The 25,063-nt window shown below is 33.9% G+C and overlaps 1 protein-coding gene across 2 annotated transcripts in view; it reads right to left on the bottom strand.

The window, feature by feature from the left end:
• The window catches only part of LOC148172557 (protein couch potato-like), a 106,155-nt gene extending 88,485 nt beyond the window's left edge, over positions 1-17,670 (bottom strand). For both annotated transcript variants that reach the window (XM_088038524.1, XM_088038523.1), the window contains exon 1: positions 17,587-17,670. In XM_088038524.1, coding sequence (XP_087894650.1) covers positions 17,587-17,658 — 72 coding nt within the window. In that variant the 5' untranslated portion in view covers positions 17,659-17,670. The remainder of the gene's footprint in view (positions 1-17,586) is intronic.
• Positions 17,671-25,063: the final 7,393 nt, after the last annotated feature.

Here is a 25,063-nt window from a genome sequence, read left to right as displayed (position 1 = left end):
TTAGGCACTCATCCATTATAAAACTCGCGGCTTTACCGCTCGTTTTATAAACTTGGATTCGTGCCTAAAAATTGACCTTATGAAACTCGGTGTTTTAATATACTATTTAAGACAAATTGATCTTTCTATAGTGAAAACCAATTTTAACAAAAACGGAATTTAATTTTTGCTGCTGGCTCTTTGTGGTTGCATTGAATATTTCAATTGTACCAGGCAAGCGTTAACTGATATTACGAAAAGAGACGTGTTCATTTATATGCAATATTGTTGCTATTTTGATGAAATAATTTATAAATGAACTTGTTTTAAATCGCCTGCTAGCCACGTTCAATTATACACAGGATTTCACGTTTCGCAAATGATTTTTGAATACTGCAAATGCTGGATACTGTAATTAATAAATACTCCATTTCGATTCCATAAAAATAACATACAAAATCGAATATCGAGTGACGCAATACAGAGATTTTTGCATGAAAAATGCAATGTCGGTTTTTTTTTTAATTTCGCTCACCACCAAATATGTACAACAAACATTATCCATTATCCATCAAATACCTACTGGAAGTTTAAAAATTTATAGGAGTATATATTTTTTATATGAAACTCTCTGAAGCAAAACTTCAAATTTGTTCACTTTTTTTTAATTCTAGTTTAAATATTTCGAATTAGACATCTTTAGAATTCTTAGATTTTTAGTCACAGTTATATTTATCTTCAGATGCAAATTCCTTAGATTTTTGGATTATGTCTCTAATTTCTGCCTCCTTTCGATTCTCTAGACCTTTTAGATTATTTGAATTTTATTCATTACGTTTTTGTTCAGGTTACTTTTTCCTAAAATGTTTGAGACTACCAGAAAACGACAATCGTCTCAATAAATTAATGTAAAAATTGTTACGAGCTCATTTTTGAATTAAATAATGATTGTGAAAATTTTGTTTTTCCAGTAATAGAAGTTCCAGATCAGTTTCAAAAATGCAACTTAATAAATAATTATGCACTTATCGACTTTCTGACCATCTTGAAATTTAATCTAGGAAAAAAATATCTACAATGCAATATCAGTGTTTTTTTTTAATTTCGCCCACCACTAAATATGTAGGTACCTACAACATTATCCCTACCCATCAAATTCTGAAAATTTAACATGTTTTTCTGTTCTTTAAAATCAAACTTCAAATGTTCAATTCTTAAATTCTTAAATGGATTTTAAACTATAAGTTTAATTATTCCAATTAAAGGCCTTCAGATTTCTTAGATTTCTTAAAGTAATAATTTAAGATAACTTGAAACCCAATTTCTCAAATTATTCTTTTTTTTCTCTGTTCCATTCAATTCTCTAGACAACCTTTTAGTTAATTTTGGATTTTATTTACATATTATATATTTCCTAACTTTTTGAAACTACAAGAATACGACAATCGTCTCGAAAAATTAAAATTATTACTTAAGTAAAAAACTTAAACTATCTTAAAACTTAAGTAAAAAATGGACTTACACAGATCAAAAACGTTTAGATGCACCACTTGAAATAAATATCTTACCTGCAACAAAACATGAATATAAATATTTAATTTTATACAGAATAAATATGGACAAATTTTAAGACTCAAAAATGTAATTATTTTTCAATTTGCTGTTTCAAACTAAGTGCTTTTGAGTCTTTTTCGGCATTTCCCGACAAAATAATTAAATTCAATTGAACAACAGTCAATAATTTTAATTTTAAACACTGCAGCAACACAACAGTTCGCAAAGTGCAACAATAACAGAGTTATTAGAAATACATTATTGGGGGTAACCACACATTACCGTAAATTAAAAATAAATATTTCAGTTTGAAAGCTCATATTGAAAAATTGCATCAAACAAAATTTAACCGATCAATCATCCGGTTTGAAAATTATTCCGCCATGAAAACACACACGCTATAAATAAATAATTGGACACGACCATGCAGTTCTAGGAGTCATTTTAAAATATTTCAATGTTATGTCAAAATTGTAAGCTTCCTTTAATGTGATTTTGTAAGAGATCAAATAGATAATAAGGGCATGTTAGTGTGAAGTGAGGCACGAAGTTTAAATTAAGCAAACATTTTTTAAAGAGGCACCTTAGTTATAATAGAAATTCAAAGCGTTCGGCACAATTGATGTTATTATGGTCGAGTTATTGACATCAAGTGAGAATTGTTAGTTGATTGTTAATTGATTGCAACTAAAAGCATCAGAGGAAATTCGCTTATTATTTGTAATCCCTGAATTAGTTGTGGAATCTATCAATTACAACGTAAACACGTACTCCGTCACAATTAATTTCAAATAAAAATAAAACAACACGTTTAATTGTTGAGAGATTAACATTAGCACGACCTGTGGGAATATATCCTTGAATTACATTACATTACATTCACCAATCGGAGTATTTTTAACAACTCCTTCAATTATTACAACCCACAGTAGCAAAATGGCGTAATGTTTATATTTTTATTTTATTAAAAAAACCCACAGACGCCTGCACAGATTTTCCTAATTATCCTTATCAACGTTAATCTTTGGCTGCGGTTGTTATCTTCCAATCTGATATTCGTGTTGCTAATCGCTCGTTCAAAAAAAGAGTAAACGAAGCGCCAAACATTAACTTTCCGACGTTGTATCTATCATCTGATAGGATTGTCACGACTATAAATTACAGATTTAAACAAGTTCGAAGTCACGTCGACACAACTAATATAAATCTTACTAAATAGACGCCGACAATATTGTCGTTCATACCAGAAGAGCTTTGCTAAGTTTTGTAATTTTGTTTGATACTGTGGGCTCAAAGTTTTGGTAGCTCATTCACATTATAGAAGCATTTGACGATGTGTCTATGAGAATTGTCTATTAACACAGCCAATCGTTAAACTTATTCCCTTTAGTATTATGGTGGCAATTATCCACGTGTATGGATAACAGTTCGTTAACTTTTTACGCGCTTATCGCTGCTACTTTTTAAAAAGCTTCCTGGCCGATAAGTTCACCAATATAACTAAATTCATATGACTTTCAAGTCTGCCAAGAACTGTTTTGGAGTTTAATATGTCGCAGACAATGCGTCCCAGTCTAACAATTTATCGATTGATAGGTCATCCAATTAACTTAACCTCACGTTGTGTACTGAAAATTTTAGTCATTAGGATGATAACCGTTTGTTGGTTGGTAAGTTTTGAAACGTGTCGATCGGTCACGTCAGTTACAACGAAAATAACAACAATTTGACTACAATGCGCGATAGAATAGAAATTCGAGAAACAGGAAAATTGAAACTTCATCCAATGGCCGTAAACTGCGAGCACAGCCAATTAATACAATTAATACTCTTTTACGATTTGAAGCATGCTTTGCGATTCGAACAATTCCGATTGGAAGTTATTCCGACTTGTTGGAGATAGTTTTAATTACTCAGTTGAGAAGCTTGAAAAATGTAAGCATGTTGTCGGAAAATGCGACGCAAAACAATATAACTAGCAACAACAAATCAATTAGAGGAACTTTTAAATAAAACCTTCGAGCTTTCAGAAGTTTTTTTAATGGAAAATATTTAAAAATCAAACATCCTTTTTACTGTATAATGAATTTAATTAAGCTGGAAAGAATGTGAGGTGGAAACATCATTCAAATAGAAGTAATTAATTGAACTATGTCATTGATGTAAATTATTTTAATCTATACCAAAAGGGTTTTAAGAAATTATGGCTTAACACTTCCATCATATTGTAATCCTATTAAACACCGGTGCAACTGAAAATCACCAGTGCATTTCACATCAAAATTTGCCTAGCAGTGAGGCTGATAATTTCACTAAAGCCGAAAAAAAAATTGAAACTAACTGAAAGTGAATGATGTGAACTCCACCTCTTGTGTTTCTTTGGCGTGTTCACAAAGAAAACAGCTGTTTCTGTGTCGGAGTTATTTTTAAAATAGTTCTCATAAAAGAATCCCGAAGAATTATCGCGCAAAAACCTCCTGTAACTACCAAGTAATTTTCGCTTTTTTTTTAATTGCGTTTCTTTTTCTCCACATATAACGATGCACCGTCCAACTTCCACAAGTTCATTCGCAGCTTAAACTGGGTGAGTATTTATTGCAGTCCTACACACAATAATGAATGACCCGTAACTGACCTGTCGTGATGGGTTCATTCGTTAATTGCCCTCATCTGGTTAGTTCTCGACGTAAGAACAAATTAACAGAAATCAATCAATTAAGTTCCTCCAAGTACATGACATTTCTAAGTGGTTTAAAAATCTGTGGCACGACTCCAAAAAAGTACGATCACTATAAATTCATATACAAATTTTCCAGTCAGAATTGATTACAGTCAAGTGATATTATGTGGGATGTCGCTACTATTTTTAAAATCTAAACCATATAAAAATAATGTTTTACGGCACATATCTGCGTCAAATTTTGTGGGCAGGAAAGTAAATCACGCGTGTGAAGCGACCCTAATTCCATCGGAAATTGTAAAAAACATACAATGCGCTCCAATGACAATTACACAAAATCATGCAAAATGTGTTTCCTGTCTGTATCATGTGCCATAGATAGGAACCGGATGCAGGTACCCTTCCCATTGCATTAATAAAATACAACAGGTGTGGCAGGATATCGAACCGCGCCAGGACCGAACTCCTGATATTTTTACCCGTGGCCTGTGTTTTATTAAAAAATTCCAACGCCAATCACAAGATGATAAAAACATCGGGAGAATAGCAGGTATGGCAAAAATTTCAAGCCATGTACACTTGTCGTTGCGTTCTAAATTTAACGACGAATTCTTTCCTGATGTTCCTAAGATTCTCGCGCGATTAACCTATTTTTGAGGTTCATTCATAAAGCGAACATCATTTATCACTCCATCTAGCTAAAATGAATCGAAAATAGAGCATCAATTAATTATTGTGAGCTGTCCACGAAAATATAAGAAATCAAATCTTTTCGTTCGGAATGCCCGGAATTATGAAAACTGAAATGTTTATTTACTTAGTGACGACGTTTTAGAACGAAATTAACTCCCGAAATAAAACGATTACCAACTGAAAGAGTTAAAACTTCGTTACATTTATTGCAGGCTTAAATGTCAAAACTTACTCAGACTATTCCTGCCCGGAAAATGTTTTTAATTAACGAAACGGTGTAGTTGGCAATAGTTATTAATCAGTTTTATATTTCCGGGAAAACAAATATGTAATTTTGAAGCGGAACTGGTGGTTTACTTTAAAAATCTTCTAATCCATTTTTTAAATTTATGAGCTCGAAGCAGGAAAACAAAATTTCACAAGAATTTGCAGAATTTATGATTAATTGCACCACAATGTCAAAAAGCAACAGTTTCAACCAAAATAACTTCAAAAGCTGTAAAAGAATCATAAATAAACATACCTATTCCAAAACAAGGTTGGGCCGATTAATCTGCTTTATGCCGAAGTGTTTACCGAAAGCTTCACTTTTGAGCATAATTATAATCTCCAAGTCTAAATATCCTCACGTGACGCACGCTATTAAAAACGTGTCATACCAGGAAAACCAAACCGTCTTAAAAAAAAATTGAGCGCGTTGCCAAGAATCTAATTTTTACACACTTTCATCCGTGACGAGAGATCAATTGATCATAAATTCTTCTAATTGTGTTTGTAAATGAGAAATCGGAAATAGCAATGGGCGCTTCCACTTAACAGTGCATACGTACTCATTTCATCTAAAATGTCAAGGGCATTTATTTGTAACAGGTAATTTAATAATAACAATAGCAACCTCAATGGTCTATTATATCTAGAACCTTGGTGTGTTTTTAATACGCAGTTCAAAAGTTATTCGACGATACATCTTGAATGAGTATCTACTTCAGTTCTGGAGCTAAATGTGTAAAATCCAGCTCACAAGGCGTGGAAATGCTCTATTTTACATCAAACGTACGAAAAGTTGCTTGTGTCATTCTTATTTAACTACTCCAAGCTTTCAAGCGCTACATTCATTGTGATTTCTCCTGCAGCGACGAAAGCGAATCTGTATTTTCCTGACGTCCCTACACTAACTTAGCTATAGATTTTACGACACGAAAAGACATGTACTTGAATTAGTTTTCTTGTCTAAACGGACAATGTCATTATTGTGGATCGTAAATATGTTTTATGAACAAATACTAATTTTGAGAGTAGAAGTGAACCCCCATTTATTAAGTGAGAAGGTTAATACTAAGATTTTATGTTTTAAAAATGCGTTGTACTGGAAGACTTTGACTAAGTGGTTCAAAAGGTACAAGCACAAAAGCATATCTTAAAAGCAAACATATGTATGAAGATAATGTAAAAATTATAACTTCTAAGTGCACGATCGGATTAAAATTTCAGCGTGAATTACCAATAGGTATAACAAATCTGAAAGTTTTTACATATAAAGAAAAAAAATTCCGATTATATCCTTCTTTGTTGTGGGAACAGGTAATTTGTTTACGTGCTCATTTTAATTCACGTGATATTAATCATTTGATTGCTTTGCGGCAATATCGTCTCCAATTGAGTAATGTAAAAATAGTATCTAACTAGCCGACATTCTGGAAATATCCAGTTATCCAGTTTAGTCTTAATTACTAGGCCTTTAGAAGGAAATTTTTCAAAGGCCTCGAGCCTTCATTATGCTTTTGTGACTGACTTTGTAGCGGATCAAGAGTCTCCACATGCAAACATTTCAAAATCGTAGGCTTTCAATTAGTTGTTTCATCCATGCCGGATTACTAAACCAAAATATCAACGAAACCTCTTTGTCAATCAAATTGTAATCGAGTTGAAAATTCGTTTCAATCAACATTTCATCCGTATTAGACCGTGAATAACGCACAACTTTCTATAAACTCGAATAAAAGAAAAAAATGGCTTCAGACTTTTATTATCCCTGCATAGTTTGTGGACTTTTTAGGCAAATTGTAGTGCAGATTTCTCCGGAGAGCTGTAAAAGACGAATGAGGAATTAACGGCATCACTCGAAGGGATGAATGACGCGTACAGTGGCGCCTCGTGCGCGTATACGTTTTATCTCTACAAATTCAAGCATCTGTCGGATACGTGGCAACAACCTGTCGTCTCACCTGGTCGATGACAGCTGCCCTAAGCACATGGTTCTTCGACCCAGCCAACTGGCGTTCATGCTAAACAGGGGTGAGTGGTGAGTTTATCTTTTTCCTGTCGCAGGGAGCTTTTCCGAGTAAAATGGTGGTGTTTCGTACAAGGTATGTAATTTAGAAGCGGTTGCTTTCGTCCTCAAAGGGTCGACCAAGTTCTCTATTAGTAAACATGGACTGAAATTAGATGTGCTATGAACGTTATTGCAATAATATATAGCGGGCATAACCGTGGGGAAGCTCTTAGTAATAGATCACAAATCCTTATCATCGCGTCGGTATCCAACTATGTATAATTAATTTACGAATATCTAATCAGGAGTGTAGGCGAAGTTATTTTGTAATAACACCCACAACGACGTGTTCGATTCCACAGTGTGCACTTGGCACCCAAACCGTCGTATTTCCCCAGACAAAGATTATTAAAACCGCAACCCTTCCTTACAGGATGTAATGAAACTCTACAATCATTTCCTAATATTTGGTGCATTCCCCGCTATTATTCACTCACAAACAGATGCAATCGTCGGCCATGAAATTACTCCTACAACTTGCAGGTGCCGTGTCTATCGCATTGTTTACAGTTTTACTACGTTCAGTATGCTGCTTTTGCATTTAACTCCTAATAAATTTACGAGCAGCGACGGCCAGTTTACTACCTGGGAGAAAATATATCAGATGAGCATAATTAATGAAGGACAATCAAATTCGTACATTTCGAAGACAGTTTGTTCTTGAATTAAATTTTTTTTATGCATGCCATAAGTGAGAATTAGCAAGTTGTAATCATTAAAATCACGCCTATCCTTCGATTTTCCGCACACTCTCTGCAGGATAATCAAAAATATGAGTAGATACGCATTCGAATATTTGAAATACGACGAGCTGGAAGCTTCACATAACTTTCCTCGTTCACGATCTTACATCTTCCTTGTCTTGAGATTGTCAGAAAAATAACCATGTTAATTTGCTGCTCTCCCGCCTCCTGTTTAACAAGACAAAACGAATCTTGTTAATTGTGAGTGACAATGTAAAACGCAACTAATTCATGACAGTCTTAAAAGAAAAAAAGGAAGAGTACGAGAGAAACGATGTGAATGATAAGAAACACGCGACTTGTGTAGAAACGGGAACTCAAACAGCTGCTGTAGCGATGAGCAAACTTCAGCGGTTCCTTCGTTTCTTGTAAACAGTTTCAGTGGCACCGCTGGTGTTAAATAAGCTTCTTATGCCTGATTTTCCTTTGACTCCGAAAATGGCTGGAGTCGTTTCTTAACTGAAACGTTTTCCTTATGTAACGCTTTAGGCTGATAAAGAAAATTAAAATATGATTAATGGAGTTTGGGCATTGTTGGCGATAAGACGACTATAAAAACGAACGAAATTCGTGCACTGATTACATCTATACGACCATATTTTTATACGCAAATGCATTCGTGAATATTATCACTGTGTTTATGGTGCATATCGTGCGAACAAATATTTTGAAATTGGTTTCAACTTTACATTATAATAACAGAAAGAAGGAAATTCGGGGCAGGTTACAATTCACCGAATTTGACTCGTTCGACAAAGCTAATCTGGAAACAATTTATGCATGGAGGGATTCCAAACTTCTTCCAGATTTGAGTAAAAGTCAGTCACGAACTATACGTCACTATACAAAAGAGCATTTAAGAAATCAGCAGGATTTGAAAGGGATAAGTTAAATACCAATCTGTAGTGGAAACATAAAAATACCAAAAAAAATTCTACAGTTGGTAACAATTTGACAAATGTTACAGTTCTTGTTTGACATTTTAACAGAAGTTAAAAAAAATTGCATTGTGTAACCCACAAAGCCGCATCTTAAAATTTGGCGCCTACAACATTCTCTACAAGAAAAAAAAGGTTTAGTTACTCAAAGGTCGTAGGCAATAGCAATAAATACAATACAAAACATTTAAAAGAACATTAAAATGGTTATTAAAATTTAAATTGCAATAAAACTTTGGTAGTCATAGTAGATTAATTACAATAAATACACAGGCTAGTGCATCGTATTCATCGTATTCGTAAACCAGCACATAAGTTATGCCTTTATGCTTTTATACTTTAATAATTTAAAATAGCAAAGCACAAAAATGTCTAGCAAATTATTTTAGTTTTCTATACGATTTTGTAGCAGGAAAGAGCGTCGACAAATGTAATTAACTTCGTATTTTTATGAAAATTCTCAACATAAACAAAACGACGCATTTCTCATTTTCCCTGAGGGAAAGTAGTGCAAGGGAATTTCATCAGCATTAATCTATTAAAAGACAACTTCTTTGCGTCTTTTATTTTCTTTAAAACAAAATAATCAATTGAGATCTGCACCATATAGTGGCAAACTCAGTTTACATTTTATTCCACCTGGCAGGGAATCTAGAATCTAGATAATATTATCAACAAATACCATCTATGAAAGTGCATCCTGTTATCTCTACAGCTTCGACGCTCGACCTGCTGGTAACAACATAAATCCAACACTTCTATATCTTAATCCAATATTACCTGATCCTGTACATCCACACACTTCGACTTCCATCAACTCAATTTAATTCAATTTCAGTATTCCCGCTTCCACTTCCTCTTTATGTGCTGCAGTTCTATAAATTCGTCGAAACACCTGTTTGTTAACAATTTGAATGTTTTATTCGCCTCGTAACTATAAATACAAATAGTTTGAAGATTTTCGCGTCTAAACGCAACAGTAAGCACGTGTTCCGATTAATACGTTTGTTGAAGTGGTGGCAGTGAAACAAATAACTTGGAACCGACCCAAACTCGCAGGAAAAAATGCATTTGCATCTCGATGTAATGAGATGGTACTTTGTATTTCAGCGTAGAAATTTCATCGATTTGGCTGGCAAACGGTGCAGATTTTATACGTATGATATTGCTCATTCATTATTCACTTGCCAATTTTATTTGCGAGAAAACCGCCTTTTTCGGTGGAAAGGAAGATAATATAATTAAAGACGCCGCTTACATTAAATTCCGTTTTGTAGAAAGTCAAATCAATTATAAAGAAAGTAAACTAATCCATAATCTGGGTAATTTATAACACTAAAATGTGGTCAGTGTACGTGTTATAAAAATTAGATGCATTATTATAACCCACTTTGCCACGCTACTTCCTCGGGCGCAGACGGATTTCCAGCTCCGTCTCTCTCTGGTTACCTACAAATAAAACTAAAGGTGCAAAGTTGATACGAGGCAGATGCTTCAAGAAATACAATTATTAAATTAAGGGGGCAATAGGAGCTTCCTCATCAAGACCATAATCTTGAAGGACTCACGTACTGCCGGTTATTTTCAGGTGCGGAACTGGCATAATTTTTATCGTGTTATTAACCGTTGGAGAAAAATTATGTAATTGGAAGTGGAAGCAGTGAAAGTAGCGCGATAATGACTAATAATGCTATAGATTTAGCGTCGCATTTGAGGAGAGTAGGGCAACATTTTGCATGTTTCTCGGAAACACGACATATTAACATAGAAATGAAACAGCAATTAATACTGAATTTCCCATAATTTGTCGCGAGTAACTGTAAAATACAAGCCAGGCAGTATTCTCAAATTAGTTAGAAAAAGCCGACTCTTCCAGTTATCTGAATTACAAACATACCCAATTATCTCGTAATTGACTTAGCTACCAGTTAATTACAGGGGGCATGGAGTTTTTGCCGACTCTAGAATAGAATTCGCGATTGGTTCCTCCCAATATCGATCTCAAACGTTTGTTATGAAATGAAAATTTACTGTTACAAGACAAAGAAAGCGTTCTTGGTACAGTTCCATTAAAACGTGGCCTTGTCTTTCCGACACGGTTTAGGTGAATGTACGTGCCACAACATATCTCAAATCCCATTGTGATTAAGAATAATAAGTGAAATATTTCCTTATCGCGGAATTTTGCATTCAAAAGTTGCGTTGGATTTCGTGATAGAAAATATAGCATGGAATTATGTGCCCCTTTTATATAAAGAGATTGCTAAAAAGATAATAAACAGAAACCAAGAAAAGCACTTTATTGCTGGTGGTGAATATTGCAAATTCTTAGCTCTTGATTAAACCTATAATGTGTAGTGTTCATTACTTCACCCTGGTTAAGGTAACATTTTTATTCGACCTCCAAAAGCACATTTTTCTTAGCTGAATAAATCTCCCACACTGGTACATAATAAAAGCTAAATTTTTGCTGTTCTCCCGGGTCATTTTCGTAACTTACATAGCTGCATAAAAATTATTTAGCAGTCGTTATTCTACCATTCTAATTCCCTGGCCGTCACATTACTTCCAGCACTCTGCCATTTTGCTTCATCCACAACCTTCAAAGAAATGCGGTATAATTTACATTTTTGGAAGAACATAAAAATGACTCGTTTATTACGTTCTAAAAAATTTCATTATGCATAATAACATGGCAGTGTAGGTTATTAGAGACGACCCTTAGTTGAACCATTTTCGTGACGCCATCATAAATACTTTTTAAAATATACAAGACTGAATGAAATGTTTATATCACATCCCAAATTAGCTACATCATTGTATTCAGAAATTCAGTCGCGCAGGATGGTTCATTTAAATTGACAACGTTGATGTCATTTCCTGAAGCCGCCTTGTATTATTGGGTACTGAACCTGAACGCAGATAAAAGTAGATAAAACAAAAAAATTGCTAAATTATGTAAATCGGGTACAGCATCCTAAGGTCGAAACTAATGAGCACGAAAAGGCTTAATTATTACTCTAATTTGTATCTATTAATTTTTGCGAACCTGAAACGATGACGCCGGCGATAGCAGCGGAAAATTGCATGTGAAAATCGAATTAAAGGCACTGCGCTTAGAGCTAAAATTTCAGCAACACGGCGACAAAAATTCATCCTTGAGGTATCAAAACGAACGAATTATATGCGTTAATTACACAAAGAATTAAAGCTATTTCAGAAGAGTTTATAATTTTAGAAGCGATTACATTTATTTCAGACACTCGTTTAAAACAAGATAAAAAACTGGATAATTCGAAGCCTAAAAAAATGTTAGAGGAAGCTCTCATTAACGTAATTCCGCAAAAGTACAGGGCGGCCTTCAATGTCTGTTAGTTTACATAATAACGGACATTTTGGCTTAAAATGACTAGATACTTCTGTGTATTAGCACTTTAGTAAAAACCGGAGTTTGGAGTTTAGGTACATCAAGCCATATTTAATTAAAAAAAATTGCTGAATTTCTAATCTCTAAATCTAGATAATAGTACCTATCCACTGTGGTTCCCGCCACTTAAATCCTCAACAAGCGAATGCATGTGGAAACTGGTCTAGATATGCTCTGTTGCCTTTATACCACACAGCATAAATTCAAAACATGTTCTTATAAAATTCTGCGTATAAATGCAAACTGATGAGTTGATGACTACTTCTAATTTCTTTTATGCTCAATTTTTGCAGTGTTCATTCCAAGCGTAAACGATGACAAACTACCCGCAACAATTTTCCTACTTCTGCCATTGTTTTCACAACCAACGTAATTGTAAAGTTAGTGACCTCTAAAGTCTTGCATCTGAAGAAAAATAGTTTATTGTATGACTACTAGCACTTGGTTCCAGATCTAATCTAGAAGTTCATCGTTCCTAATGGATTTTCTTTAACTTATAACGCCACCTTAAAACGTTTCTTTGCAATTAAGTAATTAATTTTTCACGCAAAATGTTTCTTTTGCGCTTTGTTTCGGTTAAATCAGCAGTGTCCCTTCATGCACTGCTAAGTTATCACACTTTCTAATCAAAACTTTCGTAACTTGCATGTGCGACGAAACTTTTTGACGCGTTCCTTCTATTTAATTAAAGACGCTTGTCAAAAGAAAATATTTCGATGGCATGTTAATGTACGCCTAATACGCGAATAAATCAATCATTTTTTTCCTCACGGAACGCAAACGCGTATTTTAAATTAGTTCTAACAGCTCAAATCCTTATTTCTGATAATTAAAATCGACCCAAATTCCAATTAAGTTGACTTACGAGTTGATTTTAAAATTCGAGTATCCATTAAGTTATAATTATTATCTTCAAATTGAGGCGTTTACCTGACATACAGACGGCAACTGACTAATAATAATTATCTTGTGCAGTTATGAAAGGAAATGACTGCGATTTGTGTTTGCTCTAATTAAAATTCTATTCGATTAAATTGCCGGCACAAACAGAAATTCTATACGCTGCAAGTAAAGTTGACTTTCACCAAGAGACTTTTGCATTAAGTGAGACCAAGAGACTCTTTGATTAACTCAGTATTCTTCTGACATAGATTAAGACGAGTAGGCGGAAAGCTATTTTTCACATGTGGAACTCGTATGGAATCATGAAAACCTAGAATTAGTAATGACAAAAACACTGAATATCAATGCGACAAGTAAGTGTTTTGTTGCGCTGATGAACAAGTGCTACTGCTAACAAGGTACTCTTCAAGCGATGTTGATGGCTCTTCAGAATGCATCCTATAATTAAGTTCTAACTATTTTAAACATTTCTCCTTGACGTGATAAACAGTTACATATTTCAAAAAATAAAAAATAAAATAGTAGACAAATTGGCCTGCAGCAATATATGTATTATTTTGATAATAAAGGGTAAAAATCCTGAAAATGGAAGTTATTTGCGCTTAACTGAATTTAACATTTTCAACAAGGAAGACAATCATGAATTTGAAAAGTTAAACTGTTTAAAATAAATATGTGAGATATAAATAACTAGGTATATTCAGTAATAATAATAATAATAATAATAATAATAACACTTAATAATACATAATTGCTTTAATATATCCCTTGCTACGCGTTATGAAATAAATATAAAGTCGATGCTAGTTAATATAATTGTTAGCTTCCATATTTCTACACTTTAAAATATGTTGTGCACATAAATTATAATAATTTATCAATAATTTCCTGCTATGGTGAAAAAAAAAGAGAAAAACTGAAAAATTGAAGCATGACCCTCAAGAATTGGTCTGATGGAACTCACAAAAACTGTCTTTCATTGCAACCGAAACTAAAATTACACGACACATTCAACTAGCTTTGTCCCGAGCCCAGAGAACAAAACATCAAATTTGGGTCTCGTAAAGCATGTCATTTATCTTATTCCTTGTTGGGATTTCAAACTGGAACGTGATCGTGATAGACATCTAAAATTTCTTAGACGTACTTCAAATTGCTCCACCACTGGTATGTCTTCAGCCTTCAATCGTAATAATAGGTCGTTTTTATTGAAGTGATAGAAAAAGCAGATGGAAAAGAATAGTTTGGACAGGTCCCGCTCCAAAATTACATTAATCATAGCGGGAAACAGCTGCTGAATACCTTATTATCTCATCGGAAAACACAAATACTTAATTAGGTCATATTTTTGACACTACTGGCGTTACACAGTTCTGTTTTGATGCACACTTTGAAAATTACGTAATCAAGCTGAGGCGTGATATAAACTATCATAGAGGTTGCGTGAGGTAAGTTCAGACCAGTCTTTAACCCAATTTTTTTAATATTACCTAAAGGTGAATTCTTGTGTTAATAAAGCAAGTCGCTCAAATGTTCCGCTCATTTGAAAACATGCAGCTGGTATCGCCGTACACGATGATTAATGTCTTTTGTATGACATGCTAAACATGTAATTGTATCTACAGTAAGACTACATAAATATCATTTTGAGGTGTTGCAGCGTCCGCGTCGGCATGGTGCGGAAATGTGAAAGTGTCAGTAAAGCACCCGATTTTCCTAAAGTATCATAACATATAGATGACACAAACTGATGCTGTGATTACACTCGCAGCTGTCATTTGACCGCAACATCTCGCAGGAAGCAAGTTATTTTGATATCTTTGCCAGATAGCTGAGCCCAAAACAGGTGTTTCTTTTGGCTCTAATGTACATTTCAAAAACACGCGTTTTCCCTTTTTTACAACAATCAGTAACGCTTCCATTCTTTTTCACTTTCACACTGTTAACAATTCGCTTTAATCAAAGTGAAAAATCCATCCGGGAAACTTTCACTCTACGTCGAGAAAATTAGATTTATGCTGCCACCAAGATTTGTACGTGGATAACACCCTCGAAGTAACCATTATTTCGGTTCAAATTAAAATGAGAAATTAATTGCCGGTATAAACAGGTAAATTGAGATTGAAAACTCGGCTTAGTGAAAAGTTGGCGAAGTTTCGGAACTTGTACCACGTGAAACTCATAATTTTCGTATCAGCGCCGGTTGTTACAAACCGACCGATATTCGAATTTGATCGAACGTAATCTCACTGACATCTACGGAGATGCCATTATCGTTATCGGTATTGACGGACCGAAACGATCTCATCATACTTCAGGAAAATTATTTATTCTCGAATTTGATTCCATTTCAACTTTGAAATATGAGGATAAGCGTTTGTTGCAACGACGTTTATGGCTCGTTTTGTGCTATTTCTCCGATTTAAATATTCTATTTTCAGCTGGAAAGACTTTCCAACGTTTGACTCGTCGTTCCGTCACGCCACGGAATCAATCTTTCAAAATCAAAATTAATCATATTAATGGTGGGCAACAGCAATCCTAAAGCTAGTCCAAAAGCACCTGCTGTACATTTACATTAAAACTATTACGATTTATTGCTTCATAATGCAGTCTATTTCTTGAATAGCTTTTAAATTATTCGCATGCATTTAATCTCACGCCAAGTCTTAACACATTACATAAAAGAAAATCATGAGATCGGGGGCTTTGCTCATTGTCAAAACTAAAAATAGTTTGGTGTGTAAACCATAACACAAATGTTTATTAAATGAAAAATTTATTTATATTTCAACATGTATGAAACCCATTACAGTGGAGTGCTATATGGGCCCAAAGTCGATTAAATCCCAAATGTTACATTTGAAAAAGTAGAAACTGAAATTTTGTCACAATTTATTTGCTTTTATGTTGGTGTTTTTTTCCATTTCGTGAAAATTTGATGGGGTAGAAAGGTTTGATTCTAATATTAAATTAACAGCTTAAAAGCTCTAATTTCATTAATACTATTATTTTTGTGGTTTTTATGCAATAAGAAACAGAAAAAAGTCTGAAAAAAGTATTAAATGCCTCACTTTTGCACCTAAATGTTGAGCATATTTTTTTTTTATTAGGCAGAACCCTGAATAGCAAGTACCGATTTTGAACGCTCTTAGTTAGAACATTTTAATTTATGATATGGTCAAAGTAACTTTCATTCAATGAAAGTCGTCCTCGCTTTTAGAAGAAACTATCAAAGAATAGAATAGAATAATGGTAATAGATCAGTAAGTTTAACTAATTAAGTATTTGTCATGCTTATTTCTACTTTCATCTGATTGACCATTAAATATTGGCGGTTCAATCTATTGTTAATATAATAATATTATAATAAAAAACTCATTTATGTAAAGTGCAGAGCAATGCTCTAATTTTCAAATAGAACTAAATAGAAAGCTTTATTAATATGTTGGTACGTGTTTTTATTATACGTCCTATATATTTGAAAATTATTAAAAAATAAATGTTCCTGGCAAATTTTAATTTTAAATTATAGAAATATTTTCATTCAAATAAAATTACAATTTCTTGCACGCGATCATTAAAACTAGAAACGTCTGAGCATATTATAGAAATAGTAATTTATATTATATCGTAACACAAGTGAATTTGTGTGGTTTTTAAGGTCTCTCTTCAAAATGTATAAATTAACAAAGTTTGTATTGCTCTGTGTTATAGTCGGTCTAGTTTCAATTTTAGTGCTGTTGTCACAATCTTAATTGTTTTCATTTTGTGTCAGAATCCGCAATTGTTGCAATGTATAGGAGTAATAATCAGTCAACATTGCAGAATGTCGTCGCTTTATGTTCTTTTTTATGATGAATGTTTTAATTAAGTCACCAACGGTTTGTATACCTGACAGGTGGTTTAACAAAGAATGTATTTTAGTTTGTAGTTTTAGCGAATGTCGTCTAATGTAACGTGAATGAAAGAGTGAATTTGGATCGTGTTCTCGTTAACGTGATTGGTTCATTCGTTGCAAAAATAAAGCAGGAACGTGGCACAGAAGAACAATACGGCACGAAGAAGCATGATAGTCACGCCCACCCGGCATCAAAAGTTGAAGTGAATCTGTGGAGAGAAGCCGAGATCACGCATCATCGAACCTTGAAGAACAAGCACCTCCAAGAGGTAGATGAACGCGTTGTGGATTACGCAAGAGAGGGTGGGGCGGGCGCCACCACCTGCATGGTGCATCGCGTGCGACGTGCAGTCTGCCGGGAAATTGGCCTCGGGCCAAAAAGACGATCCGTCTTTTGGTGGCTGCGCCGAAGAGTAAGTAGCAAGTAAACACTCACCTCCTCCTCGCCGTTGTTTGTGTTGACGGAGTCCATGCTTTGACTGAGAGCGACGCCGAGAGGCGCTTCCATGTCCTGGTCTGAGGCGGCGAGAGGGCTACTCGACTCGGAGTCGTGTCGGGCCCTCTTGAGGGACGGCGGAGTGGCGGCAGGCGTCGGGGACAGGTCGTCTCCCAGAGGATGCCGGCCTCTCTTCGTGGTGTTGAAGGCGGTCTCCACGATTTACGCTAGTAAGTCCCGGGGGCGGCGACGTGCACGTCGAACTGGCGTCGGTCCGGGAAGCACATGCACTGTTAGCAACCGAACACGGACAGAGCGAACACTGCGGCACAACTTGGTTGTGTTTGCTGATGAGCTTAGAGCAGCAGTTCCGTTCCGGTACCGCTGGCGGTCGCTGCTAGACTGTGGCGCGGTGTCGTGGCGAGCCGAGCCGGAGGATCAGGTGGGGGTGGGGCACTCAGGTGAGTAGGTGTTGCAGTGCTGTAATCGCGGTGGCGGCGCCAGGGGTGGTGTCGCAGCCAGTGCTTGCCTCAGACTGCCACCCGCACCGCCCGACAGGTAGGCAGCTGGCACCGCGCGCGCACCTTGATACTCATGCGCCATGAACCGACGCCGCCGACGCCGCCACCGTCGCCACCGGTCACCGTCGTGTACCTGCCGCACACGGTGACACATATTATTCTTACGCAAGGACAACAGATGCGTCACCTCCGAAACGACGCGACGCCGCTTACAACAAATCACCAAAATAAAATAAACACAGACCAAATATTCAAAAGACACATTATTTATGAGACCGAAACCAAATTGTTTTATTTGTTCACTTTCATCCGATAAATGAATCAATGTCTACTTTTATAATGCTATGGTAACAACTACAACCACTTTCCCATTGTCCTTTTCCATAACCTTCATTACACATTTACCTAGTTTATCAATAACCCGCTTAAATTTGGATACATAGCATTCAAAATATAATTTAGGAATCATGTATTACTTATTTACATTACTTTACCAAAACATTTAAGTATACCCTTCTAAACTTCTAAAACAAAAATTAATAAAACACATACTTTTAAAAGATGTAATTAATTATTCTTATTTCAAAAACCAATTTAACGTTAATAGAAATACTTAATTTTGTTGGATTAAAGCAAGAAAATCGCTTAAGTGGGGTCCCGATTTTAAATTATTCAGTTTATGTAGGTTTATTTTTTATTACTTTATTTCATTCTTTATTGGAATTATTTTCAATAATCAATTATCAATTATACGAAACATTCGACAAAATATTAATAAAAAATCGGATCTTACGTATTACGTTCAGATTCCATTTGAACACAACCTACAAGCAACAAAAAAAGTAGAAGAAGTATAATTGCAGTTGTGTGTATTCCAAGAAAAAATCATTACACATATTTTAAAAAAAAAATTTGATCTAAAATTCTAGATACTTAGCTAAAAAGAAAACTCTCTTCTTCTTCTGTTTCATAATCATAAGATTTGATATTTACAAAAAACTTATCTTCTGCATTTCCTTGTAAAAAAAACAATGTGGATACAGCGAACGGGATATTTAAAATTTTGCATGAAACATTCTGTTGCCAGTATTTTTTAATTCAAATAAATTGCACATCTCAACCCGTTGACACTACCCAACAGGTAATTTTCAGGCAAATTATGACATTACAACCTTAAGTCAAGGTAATGTGCTTTCGATGCAAACACGAATTAAATTTAAACATAATTTATGATTTTTACTGGTTGTATAAATATTTTACGATGCAATAAAATCTAGTTAAGTAATAAAAATCCATTTGAAATCAAAATTACCCTATTCATAATAGACTGTGTTCAGTCTTTGGATCTACTTTATTCATGATGGTATAAACCATATTAAAAGCTCGCCGATGCACCCAAAAATTCAATTGCCGTTTTAGACCGTGAATCAAAGTTCATTTTATATGCATTGCACCATATTGTCGCGGAAACTTGTTAAAACTTTTAGAATTAAAGGCATAACTGCATTTTACAATTTTTGGTTTTATTTTCAGTGCTTCTATCACACTGTTATATCTCATCTATGTAGTTAATGTCGGCGGTGCAAAATATGTTTACGTCTAAAATTCAGATACAGTGAGTAAAGTAAATCAAATTAAGCACTTGCTTTTATATGTTAAGTTATAAACTGCAGTAATTATTAAAAAGTCCAAAACGAAATAAAAGAGCAGCAAAATTTAAATATTGAATTTCATGAATTTCACTGCTGTGAAGTTGCGCCCCTGAAGTAGCAATTTTCCTGTTTTTTTTTCGCATTGTCCATTACTTTAATCAACCTGAACAGCTGTTCCTTCCAGATAGATAAACATATAAGTTTCACACAATCAGATTTGACAAACTTCGACTTAAGAAAGTTCCTGTTGTATCCACACATGCGGAAGACAATAATGTTGGCTGAAATAATTCTCTCCAATGAACGTTTGCACACATAAAACGGATTACTTCAATAAGTTTTGAATTAGCATTGGCTACAGTCCAGTAGTTTTCTCTTTCTGAAGTGTCAGAATTTATTATTCTCTTAATACAAAAGATGTCTTTAATTTTATTACCACTTTGCATATTTATTTATATTATTTAAATGTCGGTTAATTTACGTGCGACGTCGTAATTGATCTTTGCATTGGTAATGCTTGAATGCGTTATGAGGTAATCATCAGAAGCTTAAGTGTAATACAATATTAATTGCTTTCGAAGATGATTATGTGTATTTAGATCCGGTGAATCTGATAAAGTAAATTTGTTTTATGATTATGGCTGCTTTCAGACAAATTAATCCTTACCTATGCTTTATCTAACAGGACTGGACCAAACATAAAAGGTTTGTTTTTCAGTGGTAAACCTACTCAGTAATTTTGCTTCAAAGACCGGAATAATACTTTTTTCTATCGTTTTCAGTAGTAAAACTGATAGTATTATGCAGGCAATAATTACCAGGTACTGCTACACCTACAATCCATTTATCGTTATTCGGCTCATTGTATCTAAAAATGGGGCTATTAAAACTGTAGAAATAAGTATTTTCTTGATTAACACATTAAAATTGTATTTAGATTTATGAAAAGGCATCAACTTTGCAATAAGGAAATAATTTTATTTTATTACAAAAAAATTCAGTTCTACGAACATAAAAATTTAATGCACGAAGCTCTACACAAACAAAAGTTCCGGTTGAAAATCTTTCGCTTTCGTTTTAAAATGATCTGTTGTTTCGACTCATTAATTCACATAAAAGAAATTACCATTAATTCGCATTTCTAAAAATTCACTCTAAGTAAAATATTACGGTAATTACTGGGCTAGATATCCATTCATTTCCTCAGCTCTATTCTCAGAAAACGTAAAATAAAGAATAACGTGACATCCCGTGTAGCAATTTTATTTTACATTATTATTTCATATTCAATAACGTAGCGGCACGACATGTTAGCAGAAATAATAATTTGAACAATTATCAAGCATTGTTCGTTTCAGGCAGGCAGTAATGTTGAAAATGACTGTAACCGTTGTGTCTTTGGAATCATAGTCTTGACAGTTAATAGCTATTGATAAAATATAGTCAATAAGTTATAAAACGCATTCCTGATTTCTAGATAGCACGTGAAACATAAATAAATCGGTAAAAGTACGGCAATAATAAAAATTACTTTTTGCCATATACAAATTGCACGGTCACGGTTCTTAGACAGACAAAGCATAATGTCACAACAGAAAAATCTCTCCTTTCCGGTAATAAAAAGTGCGTATATTTCATGTACAATTTCAACAAGTTTGATATGAATATTATTGATTTAGGTTGTCTGTATTGAGTAGTCGTTGCCATGGTTGGACGGAATCGATTTTAACTAATAGCGGCTATCAAACACGTATTCAAATAAAAATTATAACTATCCCAGGAATTACATAATTTGGAGACATTAAAAACTGGTTCGCTCCTTCTTGATGTGTAAATTTTCCTTAATTGATTCACACTCAATTAAGCGCTTCAAAGTCGGTATTGTTCCTACAACTGACTAGAAAATAATCACTACTGTTATTAGTCGTTAAATATGACTGGCATTTACCCTGTCAGGGTGAAAGGTTATAAATTTACAATTTCTTGAAATAATACTTCTTAATTAATTGTAATAACTTTATTCCTGTCTCTGTCCTCACAGGTGCAGGAAATGAATGATACAAATGTACATTAAAATGACATTAGATAATAATGGCGAACAACGTTAATACCAGAACTGCCATAATTCGTGACTGATGGCATCTCATTAATATTGTAGTATACATATCTCGCAGAATTTCTCGTACATAACCTTAAGGAGCCATATTAATAAATGACATATATCTTTTTTATGACCAATATAAAAATAAATAACAGCGCTTCGAGTCAACTCGACCACTAATTTCACAAAAAATTCTGTTACACAAAACGGCAACGTTACGGTACCGTTTATTGATTAAGTACACTATATCGCTTGATTAGTTGCTTATTAAAACGTAAAGAAATTGTAAAGTAGGTTAGAGCACTGTTGGCAGTCAACCGAGCTTCCGGACTTTTTAGTTTTTTTCTCGCTTTTTAGGAAACGAGTCACTTGCTATTTTCGTTCTAAGCTTCTACAGCTTAATACGTAAGTTCCACATACAATGGTGTCAAAATTATTAATCAGTCATTGTTATGTATTATCACTAAAAATTGATATTAATTTAAACTATCAAAAAGCAAAACTTTAGGACTAAAATTTCATTCAAATAACTCGACAAATGGAGATATTTCTATGCCGTTCATTTATTCAAAATATTTAACTGGTATCCACGCCACGGGGGGATTTTAGAAGTATTAAAATGCAATCAACAATATTAATTTTCTGTTCTGGATTGACACAACTATTGAAATTATTCAATGTGTATTACTGAAAATGGTCAAATTAAAAGCACGTTTTAATCACGAAAATTTATTTAATTCTCTTTTAGGTTTTAAATATAGTAGGCAGCTTTTACCATGGCGTACCTGACTTTTAGAGTCGAATATTATCTTATTGCACTCATAATGTGGAGGGTGTAAACAGGCTATTGTGTCCGAAAATTAAAATTTAGGACATCTTCAAGTAGGTAGAAAAAGGTGGACCCGTGCCTCTTCCAGGTATTAGCTCGAGATTATTTTTATTGATCCCTTCAATGTTTTCTTTTAAAAACGTTATTAAAGTTTTAATTTTTGTTTATTAATTTGAAAAACCCGAGAGACATAAATTTTTCAAACTTCTTCATTAGATTGATCTAATCAAGGTTGCCACACCATGAAATAGGTTGGTAAAGAAAACAAAGTGAACAAAATTCGCCAAACAGTTAACATCAAAATGATTTTTCATACTTACCGGTCGTCTTTATACATATTACCACTCCAAATAAATTGTTTAAAAAAACCTTTTAGTTTAACGACATTTTAATGTTTGACTTAAAGTCCCCACTTTTTCTAAAAATGAAAGAATTAAGAACAAATACATAGTTAAACAGACTTCTTACAAAAGATTCTGGAAACTACCTATTTGTGGATTAATTAAACAGCAAAATTGGATTGCGATAGAAATCTAATTTTGCGTATGTCAAATACGAGTGCAAATGGTACCGTTCTGGGAAAAAACAATGAGAAGGAAACGATTGTTTATAATTTATTTCGCAAATTCAGAGACATCTTGTTGATATTAAATTTTGAATTACTATCGCGAAATTAAAATTTCCCACATCAAATTGATTGATGTTTAAAAATTGTAAACTGTCCTTTGTCTTTATAACCTTAAAATTTATAAACGGCACAGCAAGTGTCAGAAATTTACTTTGTATATCAGTCACAATGACAATAAAGGTTGCTTTACATTGCCATGTCAAAAAGTGATTAAAAAATTCTTTATAATTATGTAAAATACACGTTCCAACATTAAAATGATGCTAATTTTTTCGATCTCATTGTAAAATTTTGAAAACTTGATAGCCCTCGATTTTTTTAACTTGTTTAAAATTTGAATTAATAAACAAAAATTAAAAGCTCAACGTCATTAAAAAAAAACACGGTGAAGGGATCAACAATCATCTTGAGCCCCCGCGCTAATACCTGGAAGCGGCACGGGTCCACATTTTTCTACCTACTTGAAGATGTCGTAAATTTTAATTTTCGGACACAATAGCCTGTTTACACCCTCCACATTATGAGTGCAATAAAATAATATTCGACTCTAAAAGTCAGGTACGCCATGGTAAAAGCTGGCTACTATAATTATTTCTCTTTGTAAAGCATTAGTTACACTTCGTGACGTGAGAATTATAAGGTTCTAAGTGATTTTGGTGAAAATTCAAATTCTTTGGTTTACTTTTTTTTAACATTTTCTATCAAGTATAAAAATGAAGTAATTTAATATTTTAACAAGCCAAAATTATATTAATAGATCCTTTAATTTTTTTAAATAAATACTTATAAAATTAAAGAGATATCAGTGATAACGTAAACACTGATCAATTAAGGCAAATGTTGTTAGAACCGTATAGTTCTCAGGTCGCGACTTATAAAATTTGATTCTATGTTTAAAAACATGTTTTAATCTCAGATTTCGCCACAACACATTTGCAAGTATTTGGCAAGCCTGACTGAGAAACAATAGTCACAAGAAAGGCAGATTGGTTTGTAGGTCTCGAGGGAAATTCTGAACAAGTTTAGAATTTATCTCGGACACTATCGTATGGTTTCTCTTTAAAAGCACACACTGAAAGAAGGATGTTCTTTTCGCAACTTGACACTACACTTACAAATCAACTATAAATAATCTATTGTATATCGTGCCGAATTTAACACTAGGATAGAATGTTTCCCTGAATTAATAATTACCAGTTTGAATATTTAACATTTCTCGAAATTCTGGGCTTTGGTCTCATTTGCAATTTAAATGTTAAGTTTTGTTTTATTGCACAATATAAAGAATGGTAGCGACTATGCTTACAATAATAAAGTGTTTTAGAATTGAAACATTGTTTTATATCCAAGAACGGAAGCCTCAATCTATGTATACGTGTGTTTAATATATAGGAGACGGCACGAGAATGTCAAGAAAGAGGGTGTGCCAACATGCCTAGCACCGTCAATCTGTCTTCGCTAATCAATCATAACTGTCAAATTATTGGGCACGCACATATAAATGTTATCTTTATCTTTGAAGAACACTAGGAGTAAAATATACTTAAGTGTCCATTATTTTAATGGCAGTCGAGTTCGTGATATTACTGAAGCTTTTTCTTCAAAAGAACAGTTCTTATTATTATAATCGATCAAATTTTTTTTAAAAATCGCGTAAAGTGTACAGGTGATATCGGGGCTCATTTATGCGTTACGCATTTTGTTCACATTTATAAAAGCAGCTCTTAATGCAAAGTCTCCTACTAT

Source organism: Gnatocerus cornutus, chromosome 6 (genome assembly GCF_029298725.1).
Source record: "Gnatocerus cornutus isolate USDA-ARS CGAHR chromosome 6, icGnaCorn1.1, whole genome shotgun sequence".
In the NCBI taxonomy this organism is placed as follows: domain Eukaryota; kingdom Metazoa; phylum Arthropoda; class Insecta; order Coleoptera; family Tenebrionidae; genus Gnatocerus; species Gnatocerus cornutus.
This window is presented reverse-complemented; position numbering and strand designations above follow the sequence as displayed.